Raw genomic sequence first — 16,272 nt, 5'->3', positions numbered from 1 at the left:
CCTCTACCCAGTGTCTCATCATATGAATGCTCTGTCTCAGTCAATAATACACGCAGCAGGCAGACAGGGATTTTTTGTATTTTTAATGACTGAAACAAAACAGATCTAGAAGCGCAGCTTCTGGAAGAACCATTTGTTCTTGCCGGTCTTGTATCTAGAGGGGGGAAAAAAAGACATCAATGAGGAGAGGAACAAGACAAAATTCACTTCAGAGAGAACAGTGAAACCATACCCCAGCATGCACTACCAAAGCCTACTTACCTCTCCTCGAACTTGACCTTGGCCTCTCGTCGGGCCTTGCGTTTAAGAGCAGGGTCTCTGAAGACATCCTTGTTGACGACAGTTTTGTCCAAGGGAATATCCACAGAGTACCTGGGGACAACAGTGGGGAGGTGGGAGCAGCCCACACGCTGGCAGGGCCTTCACCCCCTCCCCACCAAGTACTCCTGTGACATTGGGGTAAGAGGATCTGACCCCATAGAAGCAACCATCAAAAGCTGTGCCCAAGTCCTGATGATACTCTTTGAAAATCTCCAATTTTAAGCGACTCATTTACATAGTTTCAAACCACTGAAAAACTTCACATTTCATTCTCAATTTTCCATTAACTACTCTATTTTTCTATCTAAGAACCATCACTTTATTTGATCTTCTTGACTATGATCACGGCTGCTGGCTAGCTTTCCGTTTTATTTAGGGTTGTTCAAGTTCTGCCTATGCCTACGCCTACGTCATTATGACAACGCAAAAGCTGACTGGCTAGCTGCCTCAGCCTCACCGCTTTCCAGCAGCTGAGAAACAGCAAATTAAGGTCAACATGCACCCTGAGAGCAAACTTTCAAAGTGCGTGCTGCTGCGTTTTGGCAATTATTGTCCAGGAGTCTCTCTAATCTTGTATTTCCTTAAAACTCTTGTACCAAGATAGTGCATATGCTACACACTACTGTGGAAGGCCAGGAACTAAAGGGCCCAGTAGTTGACTGGAATTAATTGTCGGAAACTTGCTTTCATTTATTTACCACATTTTAAAAAGCCTATAACAACTATCCTTGAGAGTGGAACAGTGGACGATGGCAAGCCAGATCCTATGCCTATGTTTACTGTGGATGGAAACAAATGAAACAATTTTTAATCAACACTTAGAGAATTTTCAGATGAGGAGAGAGACAGATCAAGAACAAGCTTGGAAGAGATTTTTCAATCCTGCTTGGCCAAGTCAGGGAAGTCACTACAGAAAACGACAGGAACAGTTCCAAGATGGATTAAAGAGGCAACACTGAAAACCACAAACACTTTATAAGTGACCAATGGAAAATGATGTCTCTTTCCCACATTGGAGTGGCTACAAGGTTGTCTCCTTATTCAGTAGGGCAGAGAGGGGGGAAAAGAAATCAAGTCACTTGCATTACCATGCTTGAAAGGCTCACCTTGTGGGCATGAGGTGATTGTAGTTATAAACTTTCACAAAAGACTTGATCTTTGACCTCTTGGCAATTTTCTTCTTGCCCATGGCAGCTGTCACTTTGCGGGGATAGCGGTCAATCCCAGCCACCAGGGCATGGCTGTAGGGGCGGTCTGAGGTGCCATCATCAATGTTCTGAATGACCAAGAATGACATTAGTTATTAACCGAATGACTATTTAAACTGTGCTAGATGTAGGGCATGTATAGAAATAGGCCACCCCCAGGTCTCTGAGACCCACTGTTACAAAAACCACACAAAGCAGACATTCTAAGTGCTATGCTAAATGCCCAAAGAGTAGCAGGGGTAGGAGTGGTATTCATTCTCACCAGAAGACTCTGGAAAGGCTCTTGGGAGATAAGAGATTTAAAAGAAACAACAGGGCCTGCCCCGGGGTTTAGCGGTTAAGTGCCTGCGCTCCGCTGCTGGCGGCCCGGGTTCGGATCCCGGGCGTGCACTGACGCACCGCTTCTCCGGCCATGCTGAGGCCTCGTCCCACATACAGCAACTAGGAGGATGTGCAGCTATGACATACAACTATCTACTGGGGCTTTGGGGGGGAAAAAAAAAATAAATAAAATTATAAAAGAAACAACAGTTAACATTTATGGAGTGCTTGCTGTGTGCCAAGCACTGGTTCTTAGGCCTGTACATCTCTTAACTTCCTCCACGACTGCACTGCTAGTAAGGTAGAGAGGCCCACACTGGCAGCCTAACTCCAGAAGCCAGCCTCAGGTGGAGGAAGGGGAAGCAAGGGTGCCCGGTGACCCCACAACAGCCAAAAGCAGTGGTGTACGTGGCCAGAGCTCAGGGAGATCTCACAAGAGGCTACAGAACGCAGGCAGAAGGCAAACAGTGAAGGGCTAGAATATGGTGAGTGACCATTTTGACTAGAAACAACGTGTCCTCTTTGCAGAGCCGTCCCAGCTGCAGCACTTAGTACCTGTTTGACCTCAGGTGAACTACTAACATCTCTAGACTTCATCAGCAGAAAGGAAGTCCCCACGGTTACTGCCAGGATGGACCCGACAACACCCCTAAGGCAGTGCTGGGCACCAAGCAAGCGTTCAATAAACGCTGGCTACTATCATTATTTGAAGCCTCTTTGGTAGAGGACGACTTATGAGTTAGCTGCCCAATTCAACTCACATTTGTTTTTATTTCGCATCTTCCTCTCTCAAAAGCTCTGATGCGCTCACCCCACCACCACTCGCAATGCTCAGTAGGCAATGCCCCCAAACTAGGCCTGGAATTCCAAGCTTGCCCGCCCCCGAAACCGGCCCGATTCCCGGGAGACGAGGGCGCAAAGGCTCGCGAGGCTGGTACCTTTACGATGACCGCTTTGCGTCCGGAGTAGCGTCCAGCCAGAACCAGCACCACCTTCCCGGGTTTCATGAACTTGCCCATTTCTGCAGAAACGAAGGAGAAGGGGCCGCTCAGAAACCCGCAAGCTGAGGCTGTGGTCCGGAAACTTCAGGCTGCCCTCACTGCCGTCTTGGCCCAGGCCGCTTGCGGACCCTGCTCGCAGAATGGGATCCGTTACGAAGCCGCCAGACACCGATGTACGGAAAGCACCCAGCGCTGCCCCGCAACTCGACCCCGAGGCCGCGGATGGCGGCGGATTGGAATACCCTGGGCAAGACTCCACTCACCGACAGCAACCAGCCGAGTCTACAGCAGAAAGGAAAAAACGATATTTCCGCTAACCTTTCACCCCGGGAGAGGGGATCTCACTTCCGGTTCCGCCCCTTAGGCCTCGCCCCGCCTCTTGCGCGGCGCTCAGAGTCTGTGTTGTGGGCGGAAGAAGCTCCTGAGGGGAAAGCAGAGCCTGGCGGCTGAGTTATTCAAATCAAACTTTACTAGCAGCTCTACCAGTAGACAAGAGCAAAGGAGTCCTGTCTCCCGCGTTGGGAGGGAAGAGGAAGGAAAGCTTGTATGTCCTGCTGCTCCACTGCCCCCTTGGTTGTAGTTCCTTTCTTTGGCGCCAGGAGGGGGACACAGTTTGAAATTTACTTTTTTGCCTTGGAAGAGTCAGGGAACAAAATAGGACATTTATTAGTTCCTACCTTGTGCACTGTTAGACGTAAGGAGGGAGAGACGAAGATCAATCAAACAAGGGTACTTGCCCCTAACATTTAGAGTCTGATGATGTCGTAGACATTACTGACTAGAATAAGCAGTGAGGGAGGTGAAGGACGATGACGGTGATAATGGCAGCTGCTTACCCTGTGCCAGGCCGAGTTAATCTACTTACGTATATCATCTCATTTGATCCTCATAACAACACTACGAGATAGGTACTATTATCTCCATTCTACAGTTGAAGAAACTGTGGCTTAGAGAGATTAAGTGATTTGCCCAAAGTCCACAGCTAATAAGCAGTGGAGCTGGGACTCTGACTCAGGCAGTCCTCCGGAGCCCATACTGTTTACCCCGTCACCATACTGGGCACCTGCTCTGTGCCAGGCAAGATGCTAGGCACTTCAGGTAAGTCGACAGCCTACTTAATTCTCACAACTCTGCATCGTGGGTATTTTCCTCCCATTTAGCATGAGGAAATTGAGATTCAGAGAGGATAAGTTACCTATCTGGGATTGAGCCTGATCGGTAGCATAGGTGGGATTCAAATCTAAATTTGAACCCAGATTTAGTTGGCTCTTAAACTGAATTATTTCCCATCACTCACTGGAAGAGTGTTTTTAGATGGCTCTTTAGGTGTCTTCCAAGTTCAAGAGAAAGAAAAACCATCTTACATTGTTTGCCCATCTGAACATTGAAGAATCTATAGGATTGGTTTTGGGCAAGATGTGAGAACAGTCAGGGTTTCATCAATTCTCTTCTTGACGCTCTCCGAGGACCAACTTTCCCTGCAGCCCTCAGGAGCCTATTCCAATGGTTTATCACCCTAATTATGTACTTATATTTATATATTCAATTAAAATATTCTCTGCTTTAATTTGGAATATGACATTTTAGAGTTGGAAGAGACCTCCGAGATCATCTACTCTGGCCTCTCAAAGATGAGAGGACAGTTCTAGAGCAGCAAAGTCACAGGGTTGGTGGTGCAGGGCCAGGCCTCCCCATTCCCAACTCAGTCACTACACCACACTGCTCTGTCCATTTCCACTTCCATAGTCTTCTCCCAGGCTCCATATCTGCTTCTGCCTCTGTTGCTGTTTCTCTCTTGGAAAATAGAAAGCAAACCCTGAAATCTTATAATTGCCTTGGACTCTTCTCACAAACTAAAGCTCTCCAAATCAAATTAGTAGCTAAATACTGTGAATTTTACCTTGTCTTTTTTTTTGAAGAAGAAGATTGACCCTGCACTAACATCTGTTGCCAGTCTTCCTCTTTTTCTTTTTTCTCCCCAAAGCCCCAGTACATAGTTGTGTATCATAGCTGTAGAGTTGTGGCTCTTCTATGTGGGACACCGCCTCAGCATGGCTTGATGAGCGGTGCGTAGGTCTGCACCCAGGACCTGAACTGGCAAACCCTGGGCCGCTGAAACATAACGCGCAAACTTAACCGCTGCACCACCAGGCCAGCCCAGTCTTATGTCTTTTAAATTTTCTTTTTTATCCTTTTCCACCTGCTCTGATCCAGTCTCAGTTCTTTTTCTTCTCCAGTCCCTCCTCAAACTTTTGTGTGGGTCAGAATTTCTTGGGTTGCTTATTAAGGATGCATCTCCAGTCCAAGAGATTCCAATTCAGGTCTGGAGTGCAGCCCAAATAAAGATCTATAGATCTTATTTTGAGAAACTTCTCTAAACACAACTCTTAAGTCCACCACTTATCTGCTTGAAGTCCTTCATTGGCTTTCTGTACCAAGGTTTGAACTCTCACTCCTTTCCTTTCTACCTTTCCTTCAGTTCCTGTGATGCCTCCATACCCTTCACATACCCTCTGGGTTCCAGCTAGCTCAACTGCGCAGAGATCCAACTTCTTCTGAGCCCTGGGGTCTTTACCCAGGCTGTTTCATGTGACTTTATTCTTCTCTTCCACCGCAGCCAGGCAAAATCCTATCTAAATCCCATCCGTCCTTCAAGGCCGCTCCAGAATTCTCCCAGGCAGAATTAATTTCTTCCTTCTGTGTTCCCTCAGCAATCCAAGCCGTACTTACCTTTATTATAAAACATCTTAGTTGGTTTGGATCAATGGTTCTGAAAGTGGTCCCCAAACCAGCAGTATCAGCAAAACCTGGGTACTTGTTAGAAATGCAAGTTCTCAGGCCCCACCCCAGAGCTAATGAATAAAAAACTCTAGGGATTTGACCCAGCAATTTGAGTTTTAGCAAGCTACCCAAACCTCCAATTGGTTTGCTATCTCTTGAGCTAGATTGTGTTCCTTGAGGGCAGGGAGTATGTTTTACTCCTCTCTTTCCTCAGCATCCAGCCTGGCCCAGGCAGTTGGTAGGCCCTCAATAATGAATGAATGAATGCAGAGCACCTTAGAAATCTTTAACAATGCTTTGCAGATAATACTTTTACAACAGACCCTGAACTTTCATTGGATGCGTATCCATGACTTTTTCATTCTATTCTTGCATATCCTTAGACCTGGGCTGACTGTTCCTCCTCTCCTCCCTCGTCCTGTCTGCCTCACCCCAAGCCAAGGACAGAGCTCTGTCCTCAGTTATGATGCAGATGCTATCAGTGACTAGCAGGTATCTGACTGTTGGGATGCTGGCAGGATTGTCTCTGTCTCTACACATCTTTAAGTTTCATGAAGAACTTGGCAGAGCAATGGCTATCTGCCCATCTCCCTGCAGCCTAGTCCTTTGGCAGCTGAAATTTCTGGCAGGTATGTGGAAAATACCTTCTCTTCCCCAAAGTGATGGCAGAGTGATAGGGTGGATAAAGGAGAGAGAGGAACAAAAGATTTAGAAGCAGCATGATACAGTGAGGTAACATGATAGAGTATAAAGCTCATAGGATTGGTATTCTGGCAACCCGAGTTCAAATCCCAGCTCTTCCATCATGTAAACCTGGACAAAATGTTTCACTTCTCTGCAGCTCAGTTTCCTCAGCCAGAAAATGGGGCTAATATTGTCCTGCCTTACAAGTAGTAAGAATTACATTAGGATGACACAAACAAAAATGCTTCCCATGATGCTAGCACAAAGCTTTCGTGCAAATTAGTTTCTGTGAGGATTAGAAAAAAATAATACTGGGGTGATCCAGGGCTCTGCCATATGACTATAGCAGTTACTACCCACCCTAAATGATATCCAGACAATGGATCTAAAAGTGCCAATTCCAAAAGTGGCATGTGTGGTGACATCTGCTGTGGGGATGGGACTGTAGGACTGAGCGAGATGGGATGATAATGCCAAGGGTGCCTTTTGTGTGTGTGTGTGTGTGTGTGAGGAAGATCAGCCCTGAGCTAACATCCATGCTAATCCTCCTCTTTTTGCTGAGGAAGACCGGCTCTGAGCTAACATCTATTGCCAATCTTCCTCCTTCCCCTTCCCCCCCCCCCCCCCCCCCCCCCCGCCAAAGCCCCAGTAGATAGTTGTATGTCATAGTTGCACATCCTTCTAGTTGCTGTATGTGGGATGCGGCCTCAGCATGGCTGGAGAAGCAGTGCGTCGGTGTGCGCCTGGGATCCGAACCTGGGCCGCCAGTAGCGGAGCGCGCACACTTAACCCCTAAGCCACGGGGCTGGCCCGAGGGGCGCTTTTTTAGCAAATTTTTTCAGGGAGAAAAAACCACCACCAAAGCTGAGTTGATCCAGGGCAGGGGGCAGAGAAAAGGCAGAAAGGCCAGGGGCCAGACATTGCTCGAGGAAATACTGATCTGGATCAAATGGGCTGATAATACCCAGAGAGATATATAAACCAAAGCCAAGCGTCTCTAAGGTCTTTGCAGAGAAGCTACACAAAATATTATGATTTTATTGGCAACCACAGATAGATCATTTTTACACCTTACACTTATCCTGTTTCACACAGGACTAATTATAATGAACTATCAATAATACACCTTAAATAACATGTTGTGAAAAAAATTAAGTTAAAATGCACTACATAACAGTGCAGACACAAAGTACAGCTGGCTATTTAATACATGAAACAATGCTGAATCAGTAGTGTTGGGAGCCCATTTGGTCTTCCAGAAAGTGATACACTTTGCCCATCTTTGGTCAGTCCTGGAGCAGTATGCAAGCTGAATTACAAATATGAACTAAAAAGGCTAAAATACTGAAGATCAAATAGGACCACTCTAGAGTGAGTTTTACAATGAAATGCCCAGCCCCTTGTCTGCCAACAGTGATCTGCTGTAGTCCCTCTCCCTGCTGTAGTACCTATCACATGATCAGACCTCCGCCATCATCCAGCCTGCCGGACAAGTAGAATCACAACCCCAGGAGGAGTCACAGCTGGTCACCGATGTGTATTCCTATCCAAACTTGACTCAGGTGGCAAGGGTTCTCTCAAGGAGCATACCTTTAACACATTCACTCCTGAGTAGATTGTCAGCGTCTTGTTGGCAGTTGTACAGAGGGAAGGTTACTTGCCAGAGGACATGGTACTAGACAATGGTTGTCATTCCTCATAAATAACCAGCTCCAAAACCAAAAGACCATCATCTGTGCTGTAAGAAGAGGACCACCTTGTCAGGAAGAGATTTCAGTTCTTACCTCTACATGAAAAAGGGCTCATATTAAAATCAACTTGTGGTTAACACTCTTAGAAGTGCTGTTCTCTGATAGTCCCATTCCCAGTTTTAGAGGCAGCTATGGAACATATACAGCCTCCCCTGACCTTGGCTCCCAATTTAAGTAACAGGAGCCTCAAGTCGAATGTCTTCCAGGACCAATAACTCATGTTGTCACTCACAGCCATAAAGAGAATGGTTAGAGAAACTTGGGTTTCCTAAAAATCAGATGTGGCATGATGAGTTGGTGCATTAACGGTGTGTCATGACTGATTCCTTTTACAGAGGCTCAAATATATGTGCCCGCAAATACACTGTGGTTACACACCAGGGCAGAATCTTTTAACAAGAGGGTCTCTAGCATTGCTTTTTTCTCCCCACACCTCCCAGCATTTCTTTCTGAGATGCTAAGTTGGTGGGGAAAGCAGACTTTGCAGTCCTTTGGCCAGGGAAAATGTCTGTAACCCCTCCTCTCACTCCTTGCTCCTATCCTAGAAGACTAACCATCTGTCCCTAGTGAGCCAGGTGCTGGTCTAGGGCCAGGGCATTCTCATCAAAAGGCATCTTTGATGTTCTTGAGCTGGCGCACGGCCAGGTCTACAGGGAGGCTGAACTTGAGGCTGCTGAGGCGACTGAGCAGGTTGAGGGCACTCTCAAAGCCTGTGTGTGCCATGTAGCTCCAGGGCTGGTAGTGGGTCTCGATGAGTGAGCCCGACTTGCAGATGAGGTTCACCCAGGACACGAGACGCTGCTCATTCAATGCCATGCAAACCAAGGCCTTTAACTCTGAGTCTGCGCTGCGCTTAAAGGGGTCGTGCTCTGTCAGCACCATGTGGATGGCTGTCAGTAGGCTCTGCTTGGGGGTCACAACAGTGCCTCCCGTAACAGGCAGGGCGAAGGACTGGGAAAGCTTCCGGGCTGGGGACTCCACATAAGCACGGCCGTTCTTAGCGTGGTAGTACTTTACAAAGAGCTCCCAGGGGTGCATGGCCTCGGGGGCTGAGGAGAAGGCTGGCAGCAAACAAGCAATGGGGGCCATGACCAGGCTCATCCCTGGTGAGGAGGCGTACAGTCCATGGGCCAGCAGGTCCCTCATGGCCACCGTCAGCTCCTTCCGCACAGCCATGGTCAGTTCGTCCTTGCCTCCCAGAGAGAGGTCGTGGGGGTTGGCAGAGGTGATGACGTGGTCGTGTGGCTGGTGCCTCAAGGCTAGCTGCTTCACTCTGTCTACTGATACCTCCAGCCTCTTCAGTAAGGGAGAGTAGTCCCTGTCAGCCTGGCCCCTCTGCCACAGGGTCTGCGGGATCTGGCCTGTGGCACACCCAAACTGGCTAACAGCAAAGATCTGGAGCACTGCCAGTGCTCGCCGCATCAGGTGCAGCCCCGTCTCCCGAACTCTCTTCACATCTTCTGCCTTCGCTGTTTAGAAAACACAATGACTCATCAGCTATGGCCATAACGGCACATATGGTAAATTTAACAAGTCACGAGCTTCTGAGATATAGTATGGGTCCCACATGAAGCCAAGAGCCACCTATTTTTTTTTTGCTAGACTTATTATTATTTTTTGGTTAATAACAGCTATATTGAGATATAATTCGCATACCATATAATTCAGTGGTTTTTAGTACACTCACAGAGTTGTGCAACCATCACCCCAAAAAGAAACTCTGTACCATTAGCATTTCTCATTCCCCACATCTCCCTAACCCCTCAAGCCCTAGGCAACCACTAAGCTACTTTCTGTCTCTATAGATCTGCCAATTCTGGAAGCTGTACTTACTTCTGCTGTCTCCTGGGGGCAGTGTGCTGCTGCCAGTTCTGGTGGAGCCATTTCCTGTCTTCCCACTGGCCTTGCATTCACAGTGTCCACTATCTGTCTGCAACGGGCTTCCCACTTCATCTGTAATCAGAAGTTACAAAGACAAGATACTTATTTAACCCCGTTATGGCAGATTTTTAAAGGAAAATAATATTTACTAGTGCCTACCACATGACAAAACTTTTACAAATTAAATTTTCTTAGTTAATTGTGTAGAACGGTGACTAGTATGCAGTAGCTGGCTCAATAAATATTTGCTGAGTGAAAGAAGCAAGAATCATCATTTTATGGATGAGGAGAGTGGGACTAAAGAGGTTAGTAACCTGCCCAAGGACATGAAGCCAGGAAGTGGCAGAACTGGGATTTTAACCATCTGGTTCTAAAATCCCTGTTCTTTCCACTCTACCATGCTGGCTCCCTTACTGAGTGATCAAATCTCTTTAATATTACATCAAGAACTGGCACCTGGAGGTATTAGTACTCAGAATACATATAATTATTATGAGATCTGTTCACCCTTCTCTTCCCATCCCCTCCTCTGACCTTGGATAAAGTTGATGAACATCTCAAGGTCTCGGATCTGAGTTTTCAGCTGCTCCACCAACTGTTCTTTCACGCGGGCTGGGTTGACGATCTGAGCCACGGCTGCATCCACACGCTGCCGAAGCTCTTCAGTGGACAGGGAACTGATGTCCTCATTCAGATTCATGTCCAGTTTCTTTATTAACTCATCTATGATCACCTATCAAGATGGTAAGCAATGAGCACACTGTTTGGAATTTTCAGGGAGAAGGTTAGGAAGAATGAGAATCTTAACTAATATGCCTCCTACCCTAAAACGGAAATCAAAGACACACAGAACTCCCAAATTTGTGAGAGAAAATGATGCAACTACTGATCAAAGTGAGAGCACAGACCCTTTATTCCTCTTACAGTAACAAGAACCCTTGGTTTGGGGCCAGCCCCGTGGTATAGGGGTTAAGTTTGCGCGTTCCACTTTGGCGGCCCAGGGCTTGCCGGTTCGGATCCCAGGCGTGGATCTACTCACTGCTCATCAAGCCAGGCTGAGGCAGCGTCCCACAGAGAACTAGAAGGACCTACAACTAGAATATACAACTATGTACCAGGGTTTTGGGGAGAAAAAAGAAAAAGAGGAAGATTGGCAACAGATGTTAGTTCAGGGCCAATCTTCCTCAAAAATAAAATTAAAAAAAAAAAAAGAACCCTTGGTTCCTCTCTGACAGACGTTTTCCTCTCACTGCAAATTTTTTTTTTTTAATTTTATTTATTTATTTTTCCCCCAAAGCCCCAGTAGATAGTTGTATGTCATAGCTGCACATCCTTCTAGTTGTGGTATGTGGGACACGGCCTCAGCATGGCCGGAGAAGCAGTGTGTCGGTGCGTGCCCGGGATCCGAACCTGGGCCACCAGCAGCGGAGCGCGCGCACTTAACCGCTAAGCCATGGGGCCGGCCCATCACTGCAAATTTTCTACCACGCCAGGAGAACGTGGCGCCAGGTAGAACGTTCTCCTACTCACTCAGGAGAACGAGAGTGTGAATAATTCAAAGTGGCTGATGATCCAAAAAGCCTCATATTTAGCTTCCCCTAAGGCCTCCAAGAGAATAGACACCAATTTTTCTTAGTTTCTAATCCTTCTCATCTCTTCTTGCCCTACTCTAGGCAACTAAAGAAAAATCTCTACAAAACATCAAGGTGCATTACAACCAAAATATCCTAGTGACAATATTAGGAAGAATTTGAAATCCAGATATGAACTCCAGCTCAGCCTGAAAAACAGCCACATCACAGGGACAGACAAACACGTAGGGGAGACGGTAGCTATATCTCTACCAGCAGATTTACTTGTCTACTCAGGTGTTGCTTAAATAAATATAGCATTAAAGTCACTCTGGATTCCTGGAATATTTATAAACTGGTTGTGGGGAAAAAAGCTAGTTTACACTGTATGATGTTCCCAAGTAGAACTGTTTTAATGATCAAATGAAAGAAATTATTATTGTTATTATTATATATTACTACTACTATTATTAATAATAACCACAGAAATAGCTCAATCATTATATGATAAAGCTTTGGAACTTGTGTTTCTATGAATTCTGTGAATAAAGACTGGTCCCGTGTAATAGCAAAATTCTCCTTTGATTTGGGCTGGCAAAGGGATTCTCAGTAAGGCCAAGGGTGAACAAGCTAGTAAAGAATGTCCTGTCAACACTGGAAGGGACAATGCAACCTTAGGTAGTGGCAGAGGCATCTCTGGTGTCTACTCACCCGCTGTCTTTCCAAGACCACGGACTGTGGCAGGGAGTCATAACTGCCCTCTTGATAGGCAAATGTTTCCAGGTCATCAAGCTGGGTTTTGAGCTGCAGGATCAGTTCCTTCTGCTTCTCCCTTTGGGTTTCCAGACGTTCCCGTTTCTCCTGCTCACTCTAAGATGAGAAAATACTTAGGTCTATTTCACAGGAAAAGGAAAATTCAAGGCACATTAAGAATCCTCTCATGCCAATAATGCCTAGTAAAATAAAAATATTTCCAAATAATCCAAATGAAATATGGAATTCATAAGACAGGTTCAAAAATAAGAATAATTATTTCATCCAGGGCAATTTATTAAACATGTATTTTCTTTTTTTTTTTTTTTTTTTTTAAAGATTTTATTTATTTTATTTTTTCCCCCCAAAGCCCCAGTGGATAGTTGTATGTCGTAGCTGCACATCCTTCTAGTTGCTGTATGTGGGACTCGGCCTCAGGATGAACGGAGAAGTGGTGCCTTGATGCGCACCCGGGATCCGAACCCGGGCCACCAGCATCGCAGCGCGCGCACTTAACCACCAAGCCACAGGGCCGGCCTAAACATGTATTTTCTTTAGGAAAGTATTTGTTCTTCACTGGAAATAGGAGACGAATACAATGGGGCCTTTTGTTAGGACTGCTTTTTTTTTCAAAGGTCTGTTTAGGATTAACACAATTTGCCTTAGCCAAGATAGCCTCCCAAGAATTAACATGCCATCCTCCACAGCCAATTACCACAGAAAAACTCCAGAATACTTTGTGCAACCAAATTTTGCAAGAGAATCTGGAGGTAAGGGTGTAGAGAAAGGTTTTATAACTCATAACCAGTATTCTTAAGATGCAAAGCCCTTCCAATGTATTATAGACTTATGAAAAATCAAAAAAATAAACACAGGTGCCCAGGGCAGTGAAAAAAACCCAAAAGCCAAGTAATGGGGGTGGAAGGTAACAATGTTTTAAAAAAAAATGTCTGGTAAGTTTCCCTGACCAGTGACACCTTTTCCCACAGTTGGCTCCCAGGTGGTTTCTCCATTTAAATCATTAAAAACCCTTCAGGGTGGTAAAGGCTTGCCAATGTATTCTCAAACACTGGTTCTTCCTTGCCCTTCTTGAGTAGGCAAAACCAGCAAATCATGCAGGTGTAAGGTTGCATTTTAAAGTAGAAGTCTATAGGATATGAAATTTAACCTTAAAATAGTACTTACCAAGCTCTCCAGAAGTAAGGTATGAGAAAGAACAAATGAAAAACAACAAATTAACTTTTTGTTCAAGCTATTTAAAAATCAATCCTCTCGCTTTAGCTTTGCTCAACATGAAAGTAAGCCTTTTCTCAGGATACCAGTCCCTCTCCGATCCTTTCTGAGGCTTGTGGTTTTTCTTAGAACCCTGTCTCTCCCTCCCACTTAGGTGCAGGCCTAGCTATCCTTTAAGAGAACGCATCCTTGATTTCCTCAGGCACAACCGATCATTTCCTCCTCTGTATTTTGTATACACTTGTCTTCTAGCTCATGTCATATTATAATTATTCGTTTAGGACTCTGTCTCCCCTAGTCTAGGAACTCCTTATGGGCAAGGGCCTTGACTTTGTACCCTCAATGCCTAGCAGAGTGCCTGGCACTGGGTAAGCTCTCAATATTCATTTGTTGTATGTTACTGAACTGAATCAGGAACAGAATGACATTCCAAATAATGAACTCTGACTGGAGGAAGCTGCCTAACCAGCCTAAGGAGAAAGAACTGGGGAAACTTTCTTTGTTTGTGTTTTCATTGTATCCCAACTTTATGGAGCCAAGTAAGAAAGAAACCTGCCATAAATCCTGATTCCATTTTCATGAGTATGTCTGCTGAACTCTGTCACTTGCCATGGTAGTTACAGTAGGCTATTTACTGGAATGTGGGCAAACAAGGTTAATAGGAGAGAACAATGAGGTCTGGTGCAAGGCAGGAAATAACAGAATTTCCAGTATGAAGAGACATAAAATACTGCTTTAAAAAAATTTGGAACTGATAAGAAGTAAATCCTTTGGTTCAAACATATCCCCCACTTTGGCACTACCTGTTCATGTGTCAATATATGCACATGAGATTACAGCTGTTTATGAGGTGTTTTGAGCAGTACACTTTTTTTTTTTTTTAATTTTTTGTTTATTGCAGTAACATTGGTTTATAACATTGCAAAAATTTCAGGTGTACATCATTGTACTTCTATTTCTGCATAAAAATATGGAACGCTTCACGAATTTGCGTGTCATCCTTGCGCAGGGGCCATGCTAATCTTCTCTGTAACGTTCCAATTTTAGTATATGTGCTGCCGAAGCGAGCACAACAGTACACTTTTTTTAAGTTGTATTTTGTTTCTGAAAGTGAAAACAAACAACCAAAAGAGCAACACATCCATACAGAAACTTTGGTGCTCCTCACTCCTGAACAGGGCCTGGACACAGTAATTCCTTCTGTCTTTTCTATTCCTCAAAAGCCTGGCAATTTGAGGTGGCTGCTCCTTGTGCAAGGAGCTGTGGGTATTGGAGAGAAGGGTGGAACAGTAAACACAGGATTGCACTGGAAACATTTCAGATTAAAATAAACAAATCAGTATCTGTTACTGATAAGTCTTCTTGGTTAAAGCCAGTTTAAGTGGGAAGATAGGCACATGTGGGTTGTAACTTGAATAATAAAAAGGTGGAGAAAAGACAATGAGTCTCTTCAACACCTCCAACAAGCTATCTACAATTGTGCACTTCCAGAGAGTCCAAGACTGTAAGGAAACGTTCCTTTGGTATGGTATATAGATTCTCATTACTTCTCAGTCCAGGCTAACTGAATGGATCTTCACAGTTACCAAAGGGACCTCATTTAGAATACTTAGTCATTACTCCGGATGGGGAAGGAGTCTTAAAATACCAACATTAGGAAATTAATATAGTCAGGAGTTGTGTTTCTTTCAATTACCAAGAGACCCTGATGTTCACCAAAGTTCTCACCCAGACAAGAGAGTCTGCAGATTAAAGACTTTCTCTAGATTCCAGGAAAGCACGGACAGGGATCAGATCTAAATTTCCATGGATTCCAACTCACATGCCAATTTGCCCAGTTCTCAGGGTTGGGGTACTCTATCAGCAAATGTGTTCAGGACTTAGGTACTTTATGAGGTGACAGCAAGGCGAGTGGGAGCAGCATTTCTTCAGCTGCTCTGTTGCCCTCTGCCTCTCACTTCATCACACCTGCATCTCTTTCCAGACCTTTGGTGGACAACTCTCATCATCACGTTCCCAGGCCGCTCTGTCCTTTTGCCCTTCAGCAGGCAACGCACATCTGTCTCCAGTTTCCTCGTCTCGGACGCGCGTCCTAGACCGGGCGGCTTCTCACGACACTGCTACCTCTGTCCGCGTCAGCATCGCCACCCACCCAACCCGCCTATTCCCACATCCCTCGGGGCCCGGCCCCAGCTGCTCACCTGGTCCTCGCCTCGCAACCGTGGCCGGTCCCCCGGCAGCCCGTCGTCATCGTCGCCGGCGGGGTCCTCGGGGCCCCCGTAACCCAGGACGTGAGGGCAGCCGCGGAAAGCGAAGTCCTCGAGCTCGCGCAGGAGGCGCTGCTGCTCCGCTGGCGCCCCGCGCACCACCTGGCGCAGGCGGAACTGCACCTGCGCGAAGTGCGAGGACAGCGCGAGAAGGGCCGAGTCCAGCCGCCGCCGCTCGGCCCGCAGCCGCCGCAGCGTCCGGCCCGGCGAGTCGGGCGGGGAGCCTGGGGCCGCGCTGGGCTCCTCGGCCGCCGCCTCTTCCGAGAACGCAGCCGCCCCAGGCCCAGCCTCCGCCACCGCCCCCACCGGGGCCCAGCGCACCGCCTCACACGGTGGCAGCGACTCCTCTTCCTCCTCTTCGTCTTTCGCCTTTGGCCCAACGGCCGCCACCACCGTTACCGGCTCCCCAGCCGCTTCGACAGCCGCCATCTTCCCGGAAACGCCACCGCACTTCAGCCGCGCCCCCTTGCTGCCATGGCAACGGCGCGCCGGCTGGGAAA

The 16,272-nt window shown here is 46.5% G+C and overlaps 2 protein-coding genes and 1 non-coding gene across 3 annotated transcripts; all 3 read right to left on the bottom strand.

Annotated features, from left to right (window-relative positions):
- Positions 1–66: 66 nt before the first annotated feature.
- RPL27 (ribosomal protein L27) lies at positions 67–3,182 on the bottom strand. The gene is made up of 5 exons (XM_087441257.1): positions 3,115–3,182; positions 2,789–2,980; positions 1,428–1,597; positions 262–372; positions 67–154 (listed from the first exon to the last, which is right to left on the bottom strand). Exons 2-5 carry the CDS (start codon positions 2,867–2,869, stop codon positions 106–108), a joined length of 411 nt encoding a protein of 136 aa, XP_087297383.1. The 5' UTR covers positions 2,870–2,980; positions 3,115–3,182; the 3' UTR covers positions 67–105.
- Positions 3,183–7,292: 4,110 nt separating this feature from the next.
- Positions 7,293–16,232, bottom strand: RUNDC1 (RUN domain containing 1). The gene is made up of 5 exons (XM_004434411.3): positions 15,707–16,232; positions 12,231–12,389; positions 10,483–10,681; positions 9,901–10,020; positions 7,293–9,536 (listed from the first exon to the last, which is right to left on the bottom strand). The coding sequence occupies exons 1-5, from the start codon at positions 16,199–16,201 to the stop codon at positions 8,671–8,673; spliced, it is 1,839 nt and encodes a 612-aa protein (XP_004434468.2). The 5' UTR covers positions 16,202–16,232; the 3' UTR covers positions 7,293–8,670.
- Positions 14,470–14,576, bottom strand: LOC147915026 (U6 spliceosomal RNA). Its single transcript, XR_015554815.1, has one exon. It is a non-coding gene; the product is annotated as a U6 spliceosomal RNA (small nuclear RNA).
- Positions 16,233–16,272: the final 40 nt, after the last annotated feature.

Source organism: Ceratotherium simum, chromosome 16 (genome assembly GCF_057802395.1).
Source record: "Ceratotherium simum simum isolate JZ-2026a chromosome 16, ASM5780239v1, whole genome shotgun sequence".
NCBI lineage: Eukaryota > Metazoa > Chordata > Mammalia > Perissodactyla > Rhinocerotidae > Ceratotherium > Ceratotherium simum.
Note: the sequence above shows the minus strand (reverse complement) of the source record. Positions and strands in the feature narration are given on the sequence as shown.

What these genes read in the sequence shown, in the direction of transcription:
- RPL27 (XM_087441257.1), bottom strand. Translation starts at nt 2,869, where the DNA reads ATGGGCAAGTTCATGAAACCCGGGAAGGTGGTGCTGGTTCTGGCTGGA. An exon ending in GCAAAGCGGTCATCGTAAAG is followed by an intron (nt 1,598 to 2,788) that starts GTACCAGCCTCG and finishes TTGGTCATTCAG; the next exon opens with AACATTGATGATGGCACCTC. An exon ending in AATCACCTCATGCCCACAAG is followed by an intron (nt 373 to 1,427) that starts GTGAGCCTTTCA and finishes TGTTGTCCCCAG; the next exon opens with GTACTCTGTGGATATTCCCT.
- RUNDC1 (XM_004434411.3), bottom strand. Translation starts at nt 16,201, where the DNA reads ATGGCGGCTGTCGAAGCGGCTGGGGAGCCGGTAACGGTGGTGGCGGCC. An exon ending in GTTCATCAACTTTATCCAAG is followed by an intron (nt 10,021 to 10,482) that starts GTCAGAGGAGGG and finishes TTCTGATTACAG; the next exon opens with ATGAAGTGGGAAGCCCGTTG. An exon ending in GCCCCCAGGAGACAGCAGAA is followed by an intron (nt 9,537 to 9,900) that starts GTAAGTACAGCT and finishes TTTTCTAAACAG; the next exon opens with CGAAGGCAGAAGATGTGAAG.